Source organism: Chanodichthys erythropterus, chromosome 9 (assembly GCF_024489055.1).
Source record: "Chanodichthys erythropterus isolate Z2021 chromosome 9, ASM2448905v1, whole genome shotgun sequence".
In the NCBI taxonomy this organism is placed as follows: domain Eukaryota; kingdom Metazoa; phylum Chordata; class Actinopteri; order Cypriniformes; family Xenocyprididae; genus Chanodichthys; species Chanodichthys erythropterus.
The window spans coordinates 2,282,706-2,306,199 of NC_090229.1; the positions used below are offsets into that span (position 1 = coordinate 2,282,706).

Sequence of the window (23,494 nt, forward strand, 5' to 3'; positions counted from 1 at the left end):
TTTCAGACTTGATATCTGAAATCTTGATTTAAAAATGTTTAAATATTTTTGTCTTGGAAAACAAGTCAGAAACACTGAGGAAGAACATCATTTTTGCAGTGTGGGATAACATCCAGGTGTTTGCATGTTATATTTATGGCGGATACTGATAACCGATATTTGAAAGGCGATAACCGATGTTTGAAAGCCGATAACCAATATTAACTGATGTTTGAAAGCCGATAACCGATATTAACCAATGTTTGAAAGCCGATAACCAATATTAACCGATGTTTGAAAGCCGATAACTGATATTTACCTATATTTGAAAGCCGATAACCGATGTTAATCAATATTTGAAAGGCGATAACCGATATTAACTGATGTTTGAAAGCCGGTAACCGATATTAACCGATGTTTGAAAGCCGATAACCATTATTAACTGATGTTTGAAAGCCGATAACCGATATTAACCAATGTTTGAAAGCCGATAACTGATATTTACCTATATTTGAAAGCCGATAACTGATATTTACCTATATTTGAAAGCCGATAACCGATGTTAATCAATATTTGAAAGGCGATAACCGATATTAACTGATGTTTGAAAGCCGGTAACCGATATTAACCGATGTTTGAAAGCCGATAACCGATATTAACTGATGTTTGAAAGCCGATAACCGATATTAACTGATGTTTGAAAGCCGATAACCGGTATTAACCGATGTTTGAAAGCCGATAACAGATATTAACCTATATTTGAAAGCCGATAACCGATGTTAATCAATATTTGAAAGGCGATAACCGATATTAACTGATGTTTGAAAGCCGGTAACCGATATTAACCGATGTTAATCGATGTTTGAAAGCCGATAACCAATATTAACCGATGTTTGAAAGCCGATAACTGATATTGCCCTATATTTGAAAGTCGATAACCGATATATTGCCCTATAAATCTGAATCAAAATTGTTATATAATTTTTAAAGCCTGATTACAAAGACAAAAGTTTCACCATTCTTACTGAGCCGATAACCATAACATTAAAAACGAACATATGTCGGCTGATATCGATATGTTGGCAGATATATCGTGCATCCCTACTTAAAAAGAAATAAATATTGGTGAGGTTTAGGCCAGGGTTATTATAGTTAACACATTTAAACATATATATATTTTTTTAAACTACTAAAAATGCTAAAAACACAACAAACACTAAACTTTTAACTAAAATGAAAATGGAAAATATACAAATAAAAATTGGTTTGAAATTAAAAATATAATAGTGTCTCAATACTAAAATAACCCTGATTTGGGCAAATGAAAATTAACTTAAGTACAAAATTTGTATTATTATTTGCAGTGTGGGATACAACAACAACATCCAGTTGTTTGCATGTTATATTTATGACAGAACGCAAAATAGATGAGAGAATTTTAATTGCAATACATTGAAATGGCACTTAACATATCTTATAAAACACTGACTTCTATCAGACATCAGGATCATAATCATGCTGTGAAACATTTGGTCACATCAAAACAAACTAAACAACGGAGATCTTCTCTGAAAACCAGATCAAAATGGGTTTGGCATCTGCATTTTAACTAGTATGAATGATAAATGCAATCAAAATTAAACATGAACTTTATCCCTACTAAATGATTTGCACTGCAAAAGAGTTTTCCAGCACAAATATCTACATTTTATCATGATTTAAGAATATTTGTGTTGGAAAACAAGACAAAAACATTGAGAAAGGACATCATTTTTTTTTTCTTAGTAAAACTACACAAGAGATCCAAACCCTTTATATACTAACAGCTTATCAACAGTATAACCTACATGTGAATGTGGATTACACTGGGAATGAGAGAACTAATAAACTGATCACACGGATATCTGGTGTCACGCCAGAGGAGATGATGATGAAGGTGTGGTTTCTTCATCTACAGCAGGCAGCTCAAGGACACTTTGGTGGTGTACATCGGCTGAGTGTCTGAAAAGAGGAACATTTGAAGCTCAATATCTGCAAATAATTAACAAACTGCTGCTTTAGCAAACAGAAAACGTTCCCACAACGTTCACTAATGTTTTGTAAAGGTTAAGATAAAACGTTCTTTAAATTCCATCAGTGTCGACTCCGGTTTGAACAATGTAAGTCTGAACACCGTTACTGACAATCCTCATTTTGGCTGCGTGAGATTCTCCAACTTTGTTGTTGTTGAGCTGTTAAAGCTCCGCCCTCCTCTGGAAAGGGGGCGGGGAGCAGCAGCTCATTTGCATTTAAAGGGACATAAAATATACATCAATTTTACTTCACTAAATGTAAACTCATATGACATCATTCATCACCTCGGCCCTGAAGAGTCTCGATGTATGTTTTCATGAACTCTTTCTCATGTTCGTCCTGAGCTTCTGCGTCCATGTTCATGTCTTCATCCGGAACGTTTATTGGATTGTCGTATAGTCGGATTAATCTGGAATAGAAAGATCAAGAGAGTGTGGATCAATTCTCCATCTTACAGAATTAAAAGAAGGACTAGATTTATGAAAGATATTTCTGTCTTTCTTACTTGATGTCCGGACTGTCGACTAACTGAGACGGGATGCTGTAGAGCTCGTCTGCGCTGATGACCATCATCTTCAGATGGACGAGGTTCGTCATGCTCATCGGCACGTATCTCACATTGTTTTTGTGAAGGAACAGCGTCTCTAAAGCCTCGAGTCTAAAGCAGGGCAGATTCAAAGTGTCAGACTCGTGATGTGTGTGTGATTTCTACAGAAACACACACACACACACCTGTCAATGTCTTCAGGCAGGTCTTTGAGTCTGTTGTTGCTGATGTCCAAACACTTCAGGCTTTCCATGCGAAGGACGCAGATCGGGATTGTGGCAAAATGATTTTCTGCGATGTCCAAGTGCTTCAGTTTTTTGAGATTACTCAGCTGAAAAAAGAATCATATCCCAGCTAACAGAACAATTTCACATTAAGATTTAAAATTGAATACACAAGAACAATTTGTTTGTCTCCAGAAGGATTGAATAGATCATCGTGTCGTACCTCAAAGGGAAGCTCGGACAGGTTTCTGTTCGCCGTCATCTCTAATCGCTCTAGATTCTCACATTCCCCGAGTTCAGCTGGAATGCTCATCAGTTTATTATAATTCACATTTAATTCCCTCAGGCTGATCAGCTTTCCTGTGAAAGACGAGACGTTTGCATTTGATTTCTATCGTGTGGAAAAATGACTGGAGTATTTCAGTCTGAGGTTTGGTGACCCGCACCTATTTCCACGGGAAGCTTCGTCAGTCCGTTTTTAGGGACGTCCAGCACACGCAGATCCACGAAGGCCTCGATGTATGTGGGAATCTCGCGGATCTTTGTTCCATGGATGTGCCATTCCTTGAGATACGTCATAAACTGAAGATCTTCAGGTAATTTCTGCAAATCAGAATCATAGTAGAGTCACAAACGGTACAAATACATTTGAAAAACAAAAGCTTTTTCAGATAGTTACCATCCATTTGTCTCCATTCAGCTCAAAAATGAACTTCTTGTTCTCAGAGTCATTGTCTGGATGAGACGGACAGTCAGAGGTCAGATAGAGTTTGTATCAAAAGAAGGGATGCACCGATATTAACCGATATTTGAAAGCTGACAACCGATATTAACCTATATTTGAAAGCCGATAACCAATATTAACCGACATTTGAAAGCCGATAACCGATATTAACCGACATTTGAAAGCTGCTAACCGATATTAACCTATATTTGAAAGCCGATAACCGATATTAACCGACATTTGAAAGCCGCTAACCGATATTAACCTATATTTGAAAGCCGATAACCGATATTAACTGATATTAACCTATATTTGAAAGCCGATAACCGATATTAACCTATATTTGAAAGCCGATAACCGATATGAATTGATATTTGAAAGCCAATAACTGATATTAACCGATATTTGAAAGCCGACAACTGATATTAACCGATATTTGAAAGCCGTTAACCGATATTAACTTATATTTGAAAGCTGATAACCGATATTAACCTATATTTGAAAGCCGATAACGATATTAGCTGATATTAACCTATATTTGAAAGCCGCTAACCGATATTAACCTATATTTGAAAGCCAATAACCAATATTAACCTATATTTGAAAGCCAATAACTGATATTAACCGATTTTTGAAAGCTGCTAACCGATATTAACCTATATTTGAAAGCCGATAACCGATATTAATTGATATTTGAAAGCCAATAACTGATATTAACAGATATTTGAAAGCCGACAACTGATATTAACTGATACTTGAAAGCCGTTAACCGATATTAACTTATATTTGAAAGCTGATAACCGATATTAACCTATATTTGAAAGCCGATAACAGATATTAACTGATATTAACCTATATTTGAAAGCCGCTAACCGATATTAACCTATATTTGAAAGCCAATAACCGATATTAACCGATTTTTGAAAGCCGCTAACCGATATTAACCTATATTTGAAAACCGTTAACCGATATTAACTTATATTTGAAAGCCGATAACCGATATTAACCTATATTTGAAAGCCGATAACTGATATTAACCGACATTTGAAAGTCGATAACCGATATATTGGCCTATAAATCTGAATCAAAATTGTTATATAATTTTTAAAGCCTGATTACTAAGACAAAAGTTTCACCATTCTTACTGGGCCAATAACCATAACATTAAAAACAAACATATATCTGCTGATATCGAAAAATAAGTCAGAAAAATAAGCTTAAATTTAAAGTGAAAACGTCTCGGTTACGTATGTAACCCTCGTTCCCTGAAGGAGGGAACGGAGACGTACGTCAGTAGTGACCGGCGATATCCCAATTCGTCGGTCACTACTGACGTACGTCGAACGTGACCGACTGAAAGGGAACATTATTTTTCTGACTCCATTAGCAGATATTTGTTCTTGTTTTAAGCACAAACTCGCTTCATTTTGATTCATTTTTCAGACTTGATATCTGAAATCTTGAATTAAAAATGTTTAAATATTTTTGTCTTGGAAAACAAGTCAGAAACACTGAGGAAGAACATCATTTTTGCAGTGTGGGATAACATCCAGGTGTTTGCATGTTATATTTATGGCGGATACTGATAACCAATATTTGAAAGGCGATAACCGATATTAACCGATGTTTGAAAGCCGATAACGATATTAACCGATGTTTGAAAGCCGATAACCGATATTAACCGATGTTTGAAAGCCGATAACCAATATTAACCGATGTTTGAAAGCCGATAACCGATATTAACCGATGTTTGAAAGCCGATAACTGATATTAACCTATATTTGAAAGCCGATAACCGATGTTAATCAATATTTGAAAGGCGATAACCGATATTAACTGATGTTTGAAAGCCGATAACTGATATTAACCGATGTTTGAAAGCCGATAACCGATATATTGGCCTATAAATCTGAATCAAAATTGTTATATAATTTTTAAATCCTGATTACAAAGACAAAAGTTTCACCATTCTTACTGAGCTGATAACCATAACATTAAAAACAAACATATGTCGGCTGATATCGATATGTTGGCAGATATATCGTGCATCCCTACTTAAAAAGAAATAAATATTGGTGAGGTTTAGGCCAGGGTTATTAAAGTTAACAAACTGAAACACATTTAAACATATTTTTTTAAAAACTGCTAAAAAAGTTAAAAGTTTAGAGTTTGTTGTGTTTTTAGCAAAATGGAAAATATACAAATAAAAATCGGTTTGAAATTAAAAATATAATAGTGTCTCAATTATACTAAAATAACCCTGGTTTGGGCAAATTTAAATTAAACACACATTGATAAAATAAACAGTAAAAAACAAGGAAATCTATCACATATTCTAAAACATCACCCAAGATGCATGCTAGAATTATTGAAGAATTTATTTGAATATCCATTTTATCAGGTTTAGAAGTACTAAAATAGTATTATTTGCCCAGCTAACAGAACATTCTCAGAACATTTGTTCAAAGTCTTTAATAATGTTCTCAAAACATCATTAGCAGTATTTATACATATGCGTTTCTGAAACGTTTTAGTTGGACGTTCATCTAACATTTTTCAAATGTTACTACTTGTTTCAGACCGTTCAGAGAATTCAAAAGTAACGTTCCTATAATGTTTGAAGAATGATACAGTAGAGAAAATGTTTTCTCTAACATTCACATAAACTTAAAACGTTTTACAAAAACGTGACGTTCTGAGAACATTCAGAAATAACGATTTCATAACGTAATGAGAACGTCAGCTAAATGTTCTTATAACATATTTCTGTTAGTTGGGTTTGTTTGCATTTCGCAGTGCTGTTTTTATGGTTGTGTAGAACCGATACCGTTATTATCGTTGTGTAGAATGTGAAGTTCACTGTTCGCGGATCTGTCGAGGTAACACTGCAGCGCCGTGACCTCCGCGCTCTTTAGCTTTCTGCACGCGATGCGATACTGCCACTGCTGATTGACCCTGCAAACAAACCAGATAAAAGATTGATTTTTAATAAATCAGCAAATTATACTGATGGACACACGTGATGCTCTATTTAAAGGGTTAGTTCACCCAAATAATGTCATTAATTACTCACCCTCATGTCGTTTCACACCTGTAAGGTGTTCGTTCATCTTCAGAACACAAATTAAGATATTTTTGTTGAAATCTGATGGCTCAGTGAGGCCTCCATAGCCAGCAATGACATTTTCCGAACCGCTGATTCGACACAAAAGATTCATAACGCTCCAAAGCTTCCTGAAGCAGTGTTTTGAAATCGGCCATCACTATATAAGTCGTTATTTTGTTTTTTTGGCGCACCAAAAATATTCTCATGGCTTTATAATATTAATATTGAACCACTGTACTCACATGAACTGATTTAAATATGTTTTTAGTACATTAATGGATCTTGAGAGAGGAAATGTCATTGCTGGCTATGCAGGCCTCACTGAGCCATCGGATTTCATCAGAAATATCTGTGTTTTGTGTTCTGAAGATGAACGAAGGTCTTACGGGTGTGGAACGACATGAGGGTGAGTAATTAATGACATTATTTTAATTTTTGGGTGAACTAACCCTTTAATTCTGCTCCTGAACGTGACACTACAAAAAATGATTTTCTCACTCAGTATTTTTGTCTTGTTAAAAATATTAAGTATTGTTTAACAAAAAAGTACATTTTCCTTTCCCTTTCTGACCCCATTGCAGATTTGCTCTCGTTTTAAAGATACACTATATAATGTTTTTGTTCAAAATGAACAAAAAGTAAATATTAAGTCAGTACATCATCAAATAATTCTTCCAAACGTGTTTTTTTCTTACCCTGATTCACTATGGTATATTTTAGACTTGACAGGATGGTTTTTCGCAGGAAATTCCGTACATACAAAATTATTTTCAAAATAAGTAAATTATTGGGTAAAAATGAATGGGTAAAGCTACAGTAACGTCTTCAGCTAGTCAGCTTGAGATCCTTCCATCTACACTGGTTATGTCTCTGAAGACTAGTGAATGTTTGATGAACAGCAGGATAATTTCTCTCACTTTTTTACTTTTGAGAGAGAATCCGCACAGAGCCGAAGCACGACCAAAACAATGTTCTTCTGCAAAATGCATGTTTTGTTTTTAACCGCTAGAGGGTCAAAAGTTACATCATCTTCAGTCATTTCTCTTCTCCAGTAAATGTATCTTGATTTAAGAATGTTTTACGGTGGCCGAGAGAGCTCAACGCGCTGCAAATGAGAAAACATCTTCATCAGTTTGACAACACATGCGCTGCAAACTCCACAACACTTACAAATAGTGAAACGCGCTGCAAATAAATAAAACATCTTCATCAGTTTGACAACACACGCGCTGCAAACTCCACATGTTTTCTTTATTTGCAGCGCGTTTCACTATTTGTAAGTGTTGTGGAGTTTGCAGCGCGTGTGTTGTCAAACTGATGAAGATGTTTTCTTTATTTGCAGCGCGTTGAGCTCTCTCGGCCACCGTAATGTTTAGATGTTTGTGCTGGAAAACAAGACAGAAACACTGATCATGACCTGACCTGAGTTCAGTTCCTAATCAAACACGCCAGCCTGTAATAATCAAGTCTGAACAGCAGGTTGTGTTTGATTGTGGTTGGAACTGAATCTGATCCGTCCTCACCGGGCCAGAGCACTTTTACTGATGCGTTCTTCCTCCTTCTTCTGCCGCTGTTTGTATTTCTTCACTCGTCCCTCCCACAGATCTCGGATCAGTGAGAGATCGTACACGGGAATGTCAACGCCGACCCGGTCTGCCTTCATGATGCTGGACAACAGACACAACGTGAGAGAGAAAACACACACACATGTGATTGTATAGATGCACACACACACACACACACACACACACACACACACACACACACACACACACACACACACAGACACAGACACAGACACACAACTGAAGTTGCATCCCATGAACACTTTAAGATTACAATTCATTTAAATGCACAGTGTTAAAATAACTGAAAATATGTTTCTCAAAACCAGCAGATTCACTGCAAATAATCATGTTCTTCTCAGTGTTTCTGTCTTGTTTTCCTGCACAAATATCTAAACATTCTTAAATCAAGATTCATTTACTGGAGAAGAGAAATGACGAAAGATATTAAATCTTATTTAATGAAAAATGCATTAAAATTAAGTGACTTTGTGCTTAAAACAAGAACAAATATCTTAAACCATCAAATAATTTTGTTTTCAGCAAACACCTTAATTTTGATTAATTTTTCAGATAATAAGACTTAATATCTCATATAATTTAGTACATTTATCTGTGCTAGAAAACACTGTGTAAATAAAATACTGAGTAAGAACGTCATTTTTTGCAGTGTGGTAAAATAGAAATTGTAAATCTGTGATAACACACCTCCAAAATACTATTTTACACACATTAATCAGGTTTATTAAGTTGTGTGATGATAATGAAGTTAATGTAAAGCTTTCCCAGTGAACGTTCTCAGAACGTTTTCTCAAGGTTCTCTCAACGTTATGAACAAACGTTCTTCCAGTAACGTTAATAGAACGTTCGGTCAGAGTTATCTGGACTTTAATAATGTTCTCAGAACATTAGAACAACAATGTTACACTGGAAACATTTTAGTTGAACGTTCATCTAACATTTTTTCAAATGTTACTACTTGTTTCAGAACGTTCAGAGAACAGTCAGAAGTAACGTTCCCTATAATGTTAAAATGATAAAATAAAATGGAACATTCACACATACAAGAATTTTTTTTTTTTTTTTAATCTAAAAAAAACTGGACATTTTCAGAAAATATTCAGAAAACATTTTCATAACTTAATGGAAACATTAGCAAAACGTTCCTAAAACATGTTTGAGTTCTCCAGGAATCTGCGAGGTGTTTATGAATCATGCTGATGGTTGTCTAATCATGTTTGTGTTGTGATTATGACTCAGCAGCAGTCGATGTGACCTCTAACCCATGAGGAGTCGCTCAGATTAACAGCACACACACATGATGGCCTGGACGTTATACGCTGCACTGTTAGTCTTCATTAATAAAGGTCATTAATAAGGTCACACCTAATAAATGCATGAATAAGTGTGTCTGTACCTGCGCCTGCGAGCAGCTCCTCTGCGCTTCTGTCCGGTTGAGCCGCTTGTTTACCGTGTCTGTATTTAGACGTCTGTGTGAACATGCTGCTATTTTTACAGCGTGTGATTTGATTCCTCGTGTGTCAGTCTCTGGACTCCTTCACATGTCCACACTTTAACACATTCTGATCCGTGAATGACACTCAGACCTGTCTGCAAACACTGATGATGTCACACACACCTGTATTTACATATTTAGAAATGTAGCTTGTGTCCTTGAACTTTCGTGTTCCTCTGAAAAGTTTGACATGTTGACCTTCTTTCCCATTATTTATCACCCGCTGGAGTCGTCACATGATCCTGTGATGCAGCTGTAGAGCATGACATCAGATCACACACACAGGGACCGGGGCTAGTTGTCACACGGCCAGTTTTGAGTTATTAAAGCTTGTTCTCTAGCAGTGATTTTTGGAGGTCAGAATTCAAAACTTTTCTTTCTGAATTCTGTCCTCCAAACTGAATTTTTGTGTTTTATATGCTTTCATTTTATACAGTTTATTATAATATTATACAATCCTGACATTTATCTGAAAAGCATAAAATATAGGCTGTTTAAAGGGAGGTTCACATATAATGTGACAACATGCCCCTCTATGATCAAATGATCAAATAAAAATGATAAAGACAAAGAAGGAACGCAATATAACATTAAATAACCGAATGACTGGCCAGCAGACGGCAGTATTGATCAAGTTAAATGTAATTTATTGATTTAATTAAACCTTTTCAAGTTCTGTTGACATCATTTTGATCATTACCAGGATTATTATAGTTAAATAAAACTAAAACCATTAAAAAACATTTTTGTTACTGGACATGGAATATTGAGAATAATATGAGAAATTTCAGCTAGTTGCCAAAGCAATTTTAAAAATTCGTATTTAGTTTGACTTGATGTCCTTAAATAACTAATAAAATGACAAAAACACAACAAAATTATTAAAACTAAAATGAAAAACTAAAATTCTAAATATTAAAAAAAAAACTGAATGGTATCTCATTTATATTAAAATAACACTGATATTTCTGGGTTAGATTATTATTATTATTATTATTATTATTATTATTATTATGTTGTAGTAACTTTGATGATATTTTCTTGATGATTTAAAAAATGGTCAGTGGTTTTCTAGCTTCCAGCACAGTTTTTTGCATATGACTAAAAATAAATGTTGAAATTAAACGTCTCAATTGCCCTGTGTTTTGTTTAAGGACTTTTATTTTGTTCCATGCCTCAGTTTCCTGTGTCTGTTTGTAGTTCTTTTGTTCATTGGTTCAAGTTCTCTTGACATTTTGATCATTACCAGGATTACTATAGTTAAATAAAACTAAAACCATTAAAAAACATTTTTGTTACTGGAAATAGAATATTATAAAATAAAATATATATAAAACCTATTTTTATTTCAGCTAGTTGCCAAAGCAATTTAAAAAAAAAAAAATTCATTTTGTTTAACTTGATGTATTTAACTTAAATAAATAAATAAATAAATAAATAAATAAATAAATAAATAAATAAAATGACAAAAACACAACAAAATTACTAAAACTAAAATGAAAAAAATAAAATTCAAAATATTAAAAAACTAATGGTATCTCAGTTATACAAAAATAACACTGATCATTACATCAACTTAATATTGTGTGTAATTAAAAGTGAAATTTCTGGGTTAGTTGATTTTTTTTAATCATTATTATTAAGTTGTAGTAACTTGATGATATTGTCTTGATAACAAAAAAAATGCTCAGTGGTTTTCTAGTTTTCATGTTTTTTGCATATGACTGTAAAAAATAAATATTGAAATTAAGTGTGATTTTTATGTGTTTTTCGTGAAGGGAAAGACCTGTTAGTGTTTAATGCTGTTATGACTGACATTTAAAAGAGTTTTTGAGCTCGCTGTTGATCATTAAGTGAAATACATCAAATTAATTGTTTCCAGGGCCACAAATGTCGTTCCACACCCGTAAGACCTTCGTCATCATCTTCAGAACACAAATGAAGATATTTTTTATGAAATCCAAGACTCGTCCAATATAATCAACACTTTCAAGGTCCAGAAAGGAACTAAAGACGTCATTAAAACAGTCATGTGACTGTAGTGGATCAACCTTAATGTTATGAAGAGACGAGAATACTTTTTTGCTCAAAAATATAATCTTTATTCAACGATATCTAGTGATTTCAAAACACTGCTTCAGGAATCTTTTGTTTCGAATCAGGGATTCAGAGCACCAAAATCACATGTTTTCAGTAAACAAGGCTTCGTTACGTCATAAGTGTTTCCACATTTCAATGGTTCGCGTGACTTTGGCAGTTTGATAACGCTCTGAATCAGATCGGAGCAGTGCAAGACGAGCATTTGTGGATAAAAAGTATGTAATGTTTATTTTTTTTAGAAAATGTCCGATGGTTTCTCTAGATGAGACTCTTATTCCTCGTCTGGGATCATGTAGAGCTCTTTGAAGCTGCACTGAAACTGACATTCGGACCTTCAACCCGTTGAACCCCAGTGAAGTCCACTATATGGAGAAAATCCTGGAATGTTTTCCTTAATTTATTTTCGACTGAAGAAAGAAAGACATGAACATCTTGTAAATCATGAGGAAATTTGTATTCTGAAGTGAACTAAACCTTTAAAGACTTTTATTGTGTTTCTTGCCTCAGTTCCTGTGTCTGTTCACAGTTCTTTTGATCATTGTTTTCTCTTGATTGCTGGTGTGTCTTATCTTATCTCATCAGCTTCTCTGATGTTTCAGTCAGTCGTGGTTTGTCATCATGTTTGCTTTCTTTCTCTCTTGTATGGATCACCTTTTGTTTGCAGCCTCTCCTCTTCCCTGCATCGACAGTGACACCAAAAAGCTTCTAAATAAGGACAAATTATTGCATAATACTTTCATGTTTAATAGGTTATTTTGTCTAGTGATATAAAGTATGTTTATGAGATGTTTAATTGATGGAATAAAATGATCGTCCGTACAGTCAGAGAACAGCAGCTCGTCCACTAGAGGTGCGTTCTCTCTCTGACCGTCCGTCTCTGAAACACAATGATCTGAGTAAATGTCACCGCAGCTGAAAGCAGATCCGCCGTCACTTCGTCTGATATCTGCTTAACCTGCTAAAGCTGGCAGCGTCTGTGTTTGTCTGTTGTTCATTCTCATCTCCATGTCAGTGACTTCAGCCTCCAAAAACAGAGCAGAAATTCATCCTTCAACAGCGTCTTTTCTCTAAACTCTACAATTTACTCACAATGAACCGTTGTATTTTTAAGTTGTTGTTTTTTTCAAATATCTAAACTTATTGACTTATTTACTCAAAAAGAAACACAAAACTTGTGCTAATTGAAAGAAAACAAGTTGGCAAAAAGATTGAGTCCAATATTTGGTGATAATAAAGCATAACCAGGGATTTATAAGCAGTTTAAGAGGCGGAAGGGTCTCAAGGGTTAATGTGGTGAAGACGTTTGCATCACTGACACTAAGATAAGTGGGTTGAAAGGCTCTGAGCTTACATCACATGTTTGGGTTTAATATCATCAATGCAGGTTCAAAAAACAGCCATACAGCAAAGGTTATTTTAAAACAATGACTCACGCCGCCTGTGCAGCTGTGACTGATGTCTTAAGCAGCATTAGTGTCTTATATCATAATTACATGCTGCCGAGACTAAAATAGAGCTCACGCCGGTGGTTAAGACCTCGAGATCAGGACGAATCACGCCCAGAAGACATGAAATGTCACACTTGTGTGATCGGCTTTGTATCACACCCAGATTTTCCAGATACATTTGGCCTTGTGTAAAAGGGCAAGAAAATGAGCAGGTGTTAATGTGCCGTAATGTGACTGAACAATAGATGAGCTCCAGATCGCAGCTGCGCAGACGGAGGCCATCGCTGAACAGCCGTTATTCATTAAGCAGAGAACAGGGAACATTCTGGCAAAGTTCTCTCAAAGTTCTGAACAATGTTTTGATGTCTCAAAAAATCAGGCCAACAATGTAATGCATGGAAACGTTTTAGTTATACGTTCATCTAACGCTTTTTAAATGTTGCTACTTGTTTCAGAACATTCAGAGAACATTCAAGAGTAACGTTCCAATAGTGTTTGAAGAATGATGGAACAGAATGTTTCCCTTAACGTTCACATGACCAAGAACAAAACAATAATTAAAAACTAAACATTTTGATAATTCAGACAACATAAGAAATAATCAGTTTATAATGGCTCTATTGAACCGAAAGTTGCAAACGCTGATTCAAAAATACCTTGTGCACATCAGAATTGCAAGTTATTATAAAATCAGAATTGTGTTATAACGCAGAACTCTGACTTTATATCTCGCAATTCCGACTTTATATCTCGCAATTCCGACTTTATATCTCGCAATTCCGACTTTATATCTCACAATTCTGACTTTATATCTCGCAATTCCGACTTTATAACTCGCAATTCTGACTTTATATCTCACAATTCTGACTTTATATCTTGCAATTCTGACTTTACATCTCACAATTCTGACTTTATATCTCACAATTCCGACTTTATATCTCACAATTCTGACTTTATAACTCACAATTCCGACTTTATATCTCACAGTTCCGACTTTATATCTTGCAATTCCGACTTTACATCTCACAATTCTGACTTTATATCTCACAATTCCGACTTTATATCTCACAATTCTGACTTTATAACTCACAATTCCGACTTTATATCTCACAGTTCCGACTTTATATCTTGCAATTCCGACTTTACATCTCACAATTCTGACTTTATATCTCACAATTCTGACTTTATATCACGCAATTCTGACTTTATATCACGCAATTCTGACTTTATATCTCGCAATTCTGACTTTATATCACGCAATTCTGACTTTATATCTCGCAATTCTGACTTTATATCACGCAATTCTGACTTTATATCTCGCAATTCTGACTTTATATCACGCAATTCTGACTTTATATCACGCAATTCTGACTTTATATCTCACAATTCTGACTTTATATCTCACAATTCTGACTTTATATCTCGCAATTCTGACTTTATAACTCACAATTCCGACTTTATATCTCACAGTTCTGACTTTATATCTTGCAATTCCGACTTTATATCTCGCAATTCTGACTTTATATCTCGCATTTCCGACTTTACATCTCACAATTCTGACTTTATATCTCGCAATTCTGACTTTATAACTCGCAATTCTGACTTTATATCTTGCAATTCCGACTTTATATCACGCAATTCTGACTTTATATCTCGCAATTCTGACTTTATATCTCGCAATTCTGACTTTATAACTCGCAATTCTGACTTTATATCTTGCAATTCTGACTTTATATCTCGCAATTCTGACTTTATATCTTGCAATTCTGACTTTATATCACGCAATTCTGACTTTGTATCTCGCAATTCTGACTTTATATCTCGCAATTCCGACTTTATATCACGCAATTCTGACTTTATATCTCGCAATTCTGACTTTATATCTCGCAATTCCGACTTTATATCACGCAATTCTGACTTTATATCACGCAATTCCGACTTTATATCTCGCAATTCTGACTTTATATCTCGCAACTCTGACTTTATATCTCGCAACTCTGACTTTATATCACGCAATTCCGACTTTATATCACGCAATTCCGACTTTATATCTCGCAATTCCAACTTTATATCTCGCAATTCTGACTTTATATCTCACCGTTCCGACTTTATATCTCGCAATTCTGACTTTATATCTCGCAATTCTGACTTTATATCTCGCAATTCTGACTTTATATCTCGCAATTCCGACTTTATATCTCACAATTCTGACTTTATATCTCGCAATTCTGACTTTATATCTCGCAATTCCGACTTTATATCTCACAATTCTGACTTTATATCTCGCAATTCTGACTTTATATCTCGCAATTCTGACTTTATATCTCGCAATTCTGACTTTATATCTCGCAATTCTGACTTTATATCTCACAGTTCCGACTTTATATCTTGCAATTCCGACTTTATATCTCACAGTTCCGACTTTATATCTTGCAATTCCGACTTTATATCTCACAGTTCCGACTTTATATCTCGCAATTCTGACTTTATATCTTGCAATTCCGACTTTATATCACGCAATTCTGACTTTATATCTCGCAATTCGGACTTTATATCTCGCAATTCCGACTTTATATCGAGCAATTCCTACTTTATATCTCGCAACTCCGACTATATATCTAGCAATTCAGACTTTATATCTCGCAATTCTGACTATATATCTTGCAATTCCGTCTTTATATCTCGCAATTCTGACTTTATATCACGCAATTCTGACTATATATCTTGCAATTCCGACTTTTATATCACGCAATTCTGACTATATATCTTGCAATTCCGACTTTATATCTCGCAATTCTGACTTTATATCACGCAATTCCGACTTTATATCACGCAATTCCGACTTTATATCTCAATTCTGACTTTATAACTCGCAATTCCGACTTTATATCACGCAATTCCGACTTTATATCTCGCAATTCCGACTTTATATCTCGCAATTCCGACTTTATATCATGCAATTCCGACTTTATATCTCCCAAATCCGACTTTATATCTCGCAGTTCCGACTTTATATCTCGCAGTTCCGACTTTATATCTCGCAATTCTGACTTTATATCTTGCAATTCCGACTTTATATCTCGCAATTCTGCCTTTATATCACGCAATTCCGACTTTATATCATGCAATTCCGACTTTATATCTCGCAAATCCGACTTTATAACTCGCAATTCCGACTTTATAACTCACAATTCTGACTTTATATCACACAATTCTGACTTTATATCTCGCAATTCTGACTTTATAACTCGCAATTCTGACTTTATATCTTGCAATTCTGACTTTATATCTCGCAATTCTGACTTTATATCTTGCAATTCTGACTTTATATCACGCAATTCTGACTTTGTATCTCGCAATTCTGACTTTATAACTCGCAATTCTGACTTTATATCTTGCAATTCTGACTTTATATCTCGCAATTCTGACTTTATATCTCGCAATTCTGACTTTATAACTCGCAATTCTGACTTTATATCTTGCAATTCTGACTTTATATCTCGCAATTCTGACTTTATATCTTGCAATTCTGACTTTATATCACGCAATTCTGACTTTGTATCTCGCAATTCCGACTTTATATCACGCAATTCTGACTTTATATCACGCAATTCCGACTTTATATCTCGCAATTCTGACTTTATATCTCGCAACTCTGACTTTATATCTCGCAACTCTGACTTTATATCACGCAATTCCGACTTTATATCACGCAATTCCGACTTTATATCACGCAATTCCGACTTTATATCTCGCAATTCTGACTTTATATCTCACCGTTCCGACTTTATATCTCGCAATTCTGACTTTATATCTCGCAATTCTGACTTTATATCTCGCAATTCTGACTTTATATCTCGCAATTCCGACTTTATATCTCACAATTCCGACTTTATATCTCGCAATTCTGACTTAATATCTTGCAATTCCGACTTTATATCACGCAATTCTGACTATATATCTCGCAATTCCGACTTTATATCTCACAATTCCGACTTTATATCACGCAATTCCGACTTTATATCATGCAATTCTGACTTTATATCTCACAGTTCCGACTTTATATCTCGCAATTCTGACTTTATATCTCGCAATTCCGACTTTATATCTCACAATTCTGACTTTATATCACACAATTCTGACTTTATATCACCCAATTCTGACTTTATATCACGCAATTCTGACTATATATCTCGCAATTCCGACTTTATATCTCACAATTCCGACTTTATATCATGCAATTCCGACTTTATATCTCACAATTCCAACTTTATATCATGCAATTCCGACTTTATATCTCCCAGTTCCGACTTTATATCTCGCAATTCTGACTTTATATCTTGCAATTCCGACTTTATATCACGCAATTCTGACTTTATATCTCGCAATTCTGACTTTATATCTCGCAATTCCGACTTTATATCACGCAATTCCGACTTTATATCACGCAATTCTGACTATATATCTTGCAATTCCGACTTTATATCTCGCAATTCCGACTATATATCTTGCAATTCCGACTTTATATCTCGCAATTCTGACTTTATATCACGCAATTCTGACTATATATCTTGCAATTCCGACTTTTATATCACGCAATTCTGACTATATATCTTGCAATTCCGACTTTATATCTCGCAATTCTGACTTTATATCACGCAATTCCGACTTTATATCTCGCAATTCCGACTTTATATCTCGTAATTCCGACTTTATATCTCGCAATTCTGACTTTATATCACGCAATTCCGACTTTATATCTCGCAATTCCGACTTTATATCTCGCAATTCCGACTTTATATCATGCAATTCCGACTTTATATCTCCCAAATCCGACTTTATATCTCGCAGTTCCGACTTTATATCTCGCAGTTCCGACTTTATATCTCGCAATTCTGACTTTATATCTTGCAATTCCGACTTTATATCTCGCAATTCTGCCTTTATATCACGCAATTCCGACTTTATATCATGCAATTCCGACTTTATATCTCGCAAATCCGACTTTATAACTCGCAATTCCGACTTTATAACTCACAATTCTGACTTTATATCACACAATTCTGACTTTATATCACACAATTCTGACTTTATATCTCGCAATTCTGACTTTATATCTCGCAATTCCGACTTTATATCACGCAATTCTGACTTTATATCACGCAATTCCGACTTTATATCTCGCAATTCTGACTTTATATCTCGCAACTCTGACTTTATATCTCGCAACTCTGACTTTATATCACGCAATTCCGACTTTATATCACGCAATTCTGACTTTATATCTCGCAATTCCAACTTTATATCTCGCAATTCTGACTTTATATCTCACAGTTCCGACTTTATATCTCGCAATTCTGACTTTATATCTCACAGTTCCGACTTTATATCTCGCAATTCTGACTTTATATCTCGCAATTCCGACTTTATATCTCACAATTCCGACTTTATATCTCGCAATTCTGACTTTATATCTTGCAATTCCGACTTTATATCACGCAATTCTGACTATATATCTCGCAATTCCGACTTTATATCTCACAATTCCGACTTTATATCACGCAATTCCGACTTTATATCATGCAATTCTGACTTTATATCTCACAGTTCCGACTTTATATCTCGCAATTCTGACTTTATATCTCGCAATTCCGACTTTATATCTCACAATTCCGACTTTATATCTCGCAATTCTGACTTTATATCTTGCAATTCCGACTTTATATCACGCAATTCTGACTATATATCTCGCAATTCCGACTTTATATCTCACAATTCCGACTTTATATCATGCAATTCCGACTTTATATCTCACAATTCCAACTTTATATCATGCAATTCCGACTTTATATCTCCCAGTTCCGACTTTATATCTCGCAATTCTGACTTTATATCTTGCAATTCCGACTTTATATCACGCAATTCTGACTTTATATCTCGCAATTCTGACTTTATATCTCGCAATTCCGACTTTATATCACGCAATTCCGACTTTATATCACGCAATTCTGACTATATATCTTGCAATTCCGACTTTATATCTCGCAATTCCGACTATATATCTTGCAATTCCGACTTTATATCTCGCAATTCTGACTTTATATCACGCAATTCTGACTATATATCTTGCAATTCCGACTTTTATATCACGCAATTCTGACTATATATCTTGCAATTCCGACTTTATATCTCGCAATTCTGACTTTATATCACGCAATTCCGACTTTATATCTCGCAATTCCGACTTTATATCTCGTAATTCCGACTTTATATCTCGCAATTCTGACTTTATATCACGCAATTCCGACTTTATATCTCGCAATTCCGACTTTATATCTCGCAATTCCGACTTTATATCATGCAATTCCGACTTTATATATCGCAAATCCGACATTATATCTCGCAGTTCCGACTTTATATCTTGCAATTCCGACTTTATATCACGCAATTCTGACTATATATCTCGCAATTCCGACTTTATATCTCACAATTCCGACTTTATATCACGCAATTCCGACTTTATATCATGCAATTCCGACTTTATATCTCGCAAATCCGACTTTATAACTCGCAATTCCGACTTAATATCTCGCAATTCTGACTTTATATCACACAATTCTGACTTTATATCACACAATTCTGACTTTATAACTCGCAAATTCCCTTTTTATTTTTTTATTTAGTGGCGGAAACAAGCTTCCATACCTATCTCTTCGAATGGGGAAACATAAAATTCTCCAAAGTGATTTTATTTAGAAGGCGGGACTTGTTCTGCCATATTGCGCATTGCACTTCCTCTCATTCATATATTAATGCACCATCTTTGTATATCTAAAATCTTTGTTTGCATACATTTTACGTCATGAACGCAGTTATTTACGTCTTATAAACGTAGAAATGTAGGGCGGGGCTTGACTTTGTCTGTGGGGAATTGATTGGATGGTTGTGGTTTGCTATTGGTGGATCTCATGTGAGTGACAGGTTGCCCCGCCCTCATCATCAGAGAAGAGAAGAGATGCTGTGAAGATATTCTGATTCAAGATTACAAGGAACATGAATTTAACACACTATGGATGTGCACCGATAAATAATTTAGAATAAACACCGCAATATTCCATAACAAAAAAATAAATAAATAAATAAATAATAAGAATTGTCTGTTTTGATTTGATGGTGATTTTAATATTTTCGTGCTCATGGACAGGCAGATGTGAGTGCAGATTGAGCTCCGAGACACGTGTTTTAATGTGTCTGTCACTTGATGATTAGAGAGGTTATTTTGGATGCGATGGTCCTTTACAACATATGCAAGATGCTTTCCACCTTAAAAATACATTCTTTATGTAATGGAGGCAGGCGGATATCAGGTGTGAAACTGCCCCTGACACCGTTTGTGTGTGATAGCTGCGACCTCAGCGTCAGGAGCAAATATATTCACTGTTGTCGAGGCTGTCGATGTGAACATGATAGTGTCATCAGGCGTTTGCAGTTGATAAGTTCATTAGTTTGTAGCGTTTGTCCAATGATCATCCGCAGCAGGAACAGAGAAAAGCCTCTGAGATCTGAAATAAACCCGAGGAGGAGCTCAGCAGCATCATTAGAGGCGCTGATGACACTTCAGTCATCCTAGAATAAAGACGCAGCGGATCTCTGAGCTCAGTCGAACACGTGTGGACGATGCAGATCTACTGAACTGCTGATCTTTTCCTTTAGCAGAATCAGGTCAGTACAGACAGACCCGTGATGTGTGTGTGATTGATTAATCTGCTTTACTGTCAGCAGATATCGTCTCTCCACAGGAGATGAGTTCCGCTCTCATTCATGACAAACTCTTCATCAAGACATTCTGGGAGCAGAAGATCGTCAGTCACAATCACATGAGAGAAGTTGAAGAAGACAGGATGAAGAAGAGCGCTCTCACAAAGTGAGTCCTGCAGATCACACACAGTTTGATCAACAACAGCTATTATTCATGTAGAGGTGATATCCTTCTTAATATAGACATTTCTGCACATATTAAAGTGCTGGACTGAATAACATAAGATATAATTTAAAGCAAAAACACTCAATATTCTGTTGTATTTATTCTGTTTGATTGCACCATCGAGCGAGTGTGAAGGGACATTCGGTGTGTGTTTTGAGCTGATATTTAATATCCAGAAGATTATCAGAGTACAGCCCTCAAATTCAATAATCCATGACAGGTGTCCAAATACATTCATATAAATGTCATATTTCCCACATACAGTGAGTTCAATGATTATTAATTATTAAAGATACTTTTTAAGCTTAAAATAATGAATAGACTAAATCTTGCATCTAACATCAATGAAATATACACACTGTTCAAAAATGTGGGGTTGGTGAGATTTTATTAAAGAAACATTTTTATTCATCAAGGACGCATTAAATTGATCAAAAGTGAGATTTATAAAGATTCTATTTCAAATAAATAAATGCTGTTCTTTTGAACTTTCTATTCATCAAAGAATCCTGAAAAATAAAATATATCACAGTTTCCACAAAAATATGATCATGTTTCTTGAGCAGCAAATCATCATATTAGAATGATTTCTGAAGGATCATGTGACACTGAATTACGTAAGATTAGGGCCAAGCAATAATAAAAAATAAAACCATCATTATAATGCGAAATTAAATTTCAAGAAAAAAGTCGAAATAATATGTTGAGAATAAACTCACTAAATGTTGAGAATAAAGTCGCTGTTTTGAGAAAAAATTCATTAAATTTCGAGAAAAGTCTAAATAAAATGTTGAGAATAAACACGGATTCGCTCAGACTGATCCTAGAGGACAATCCTAGTTGGATCACTTCGTCAAGCTAGTATATTTTAGGCTTTCTTTCAGTAACAAAGAAATACAGCTTTAGCTAATTATAATAAGTAGCATATGAACTTTAAAGAGAATTTGCAAGTCTTTTTAGAAGAAAGAAATTTGCTCGATGTAGGCCTAAAACATGACATTCTAAAACGCTTATTATTAAAAGATCAAATTCTGTACAACCTTATTAATAAACCATATTGTGGTTGACATTTATCTTTCGGTGTACTATATTTCATAAAGTCTGTGCTAATGTAGAGTTTTAATATAGAGTGTCCTTTCGGTTTTCGTTTGCACATTTACAGTAAAACGCATCTTCGCCACTTTTCCATTCTTGAAGTGAACGCTTTGGCTGTATGATGATTAGATTCACTTGAACGCGTCTGGTTGAGGGATATGACGCTTCATCCGTAGTGCAGGAACAGACCTGGGGCCTGTACCATGAAGCTGGATTAGCTGGCTAGCCAGGTAAGTTTCAGATTAGTTTGCACCAATCCTGGGTTTTAGGTACCATGAAAGTGACTTGGCTTTTAGCGGTGTTCATCGCCATGGTAACTTACGCTCCACGGCTAACCTGCTCCGGGGCAGGTTATGTTCAGGGTTAGAGATCTCAAACTGAAATTGGACCAATCAGGTGTAAGCTAAGTGACACTGACACACCCAACGCAATAAAGTCACTCCCCCAGTTTCTCTTCCTCCAAATTAAAGGTCATTATATAGTAAAAACAAATATTTAATGATGAAATTGTCTGGTTTTAATGATAATATAATTTATATATGATTTGTATATGATCTATATTTTTATTAATCCATTACACACATGCAAGTTTAGTTTAACAGTTGTTATTAAGCACTTAGTTTCAATGAATATCGATCATATGTAGGCTAATATAAATAAGGTGTAAATATACTATTTAAATATGACTACATGTGAGCTTGTATGTTTGAGTCTCTATCGCTATATATTATTAACCATATAAACTAACTTCACTTGGACTGATAGAGAAAGATCATTTCTTTTATTTGTCCTCTTTCAAAGATAAGTATTTTCCATTAGTGTAAATGCGTTTAAATTCTTAATTTTCAGTTAATTGAATCTCGCTGGCTCTCTCGTGAGAAGTGAATCACAGTTTATTTCTGTTGCAAGGCATGTGATTGGCTGTTCACCACTGATGTCACAGATTCATGTGCACACACTTCACAGACTCAGGATCAAAGCCTGAGTTGACAGAGAAAGTTGATGATCAGCATCATGGTACCAACAAAGCCGAATTGGAGTGGTTTGGTTTTGTCAACTCGAAACTAATCCTATAACCCTGAGTTTGTTCATCTACCATCATGGTACAGGCCCCTGCTCTTCTTGAGCTTGAA

The 23,494-nt window shown here is 35.1% G+C and overlaps 2 protein-coding genes and 1 long non-coding RNA gene across 6 annotated transcripts in view; 1 reads left to right on the top strand and 2 right to left on the bottom strand.

The window, feature by feature from the left end:
* On the bottom strand, nt 1-10,921 carry lrrc2 (leucine rich repeat containing 2). Of its 2 annotated transcripts, XM_067394217.1 has the most exons (10): nt 9,636-10,921; nt 8,177-8,320; nt 6,375-6,502; nt 3,503-3,558; nt 3,270-3,426; nt 3,047-3,183; nt 2,785-2,930; nt 2,558-2,710; nt 2,337-2,461; nt 1-1,980 (listed from the first exon to the last, which is right to left on the bottom strand). In XM_067394217.1, the coding sequence occupies exons 2-10, from the start codon at nt 8,314-8,316 to the stop codon at nt 1,931-1,933; spliced, it is 1,092 nt and encodes a 363-aa protein (XP_067250318.1). In that variant the 5' UTR covers nt 8,317-8,320; nt 9,636-10,921; the 3' UTR covers nt 1-1,930. The 2 variants fall into 2 exon arrangements, with proteins under 2 accessions (XP_067250318.1, XP_067250319.1); XM_067394218.1 differs by lacking the exons at nt 8,177-8,320; nt 9,636-10,921 and adding an exon at nt 7,571-7,726.
* Nucleotides 8,287-23,494, top strand: part of LOC137026755 (protein FAM240B) — a 16,879-nt gene continuing 1,671 nt past the window's right edge. The window contains exons 1-2 of one of the 3 annotated variants that reach the window (XM_067394223.1): nt 8,287-8,338; nt 21,065-21,206. In XM_067394223.1, coding sequence (XP_067250324.1) covers nt 21,085-21,206 — 122 coding nt within the window. In that variant the 5' untranslated portion in view covers nt 8,287-8,338; nt 21,065-21,084. Of the gene's footprint in view, nt 8,339-9,374; nt 9,586-20,465; nt 21,005-21,064; nt 21,207-23,494 lie in introns of those variants that run through there. The other 2 variants (XM_067394221.1, XM_067394222.1) reach the window with 2 other exon arrangements.
* On the bottom strand, nt 11,895-14,144 carry LOC137026173 (uncharacterized). Its single transcript, XR_010895855.1, has 3 exons — nt 12,655-14,144; nt 12,337-12,511; nt 11,895-12,241 (listed from the first exon to the last, which is right to left on the bottom strand). It is a non-coding gene; the product is annotated as an uncharacterized lncRNA (long non-coding RNA).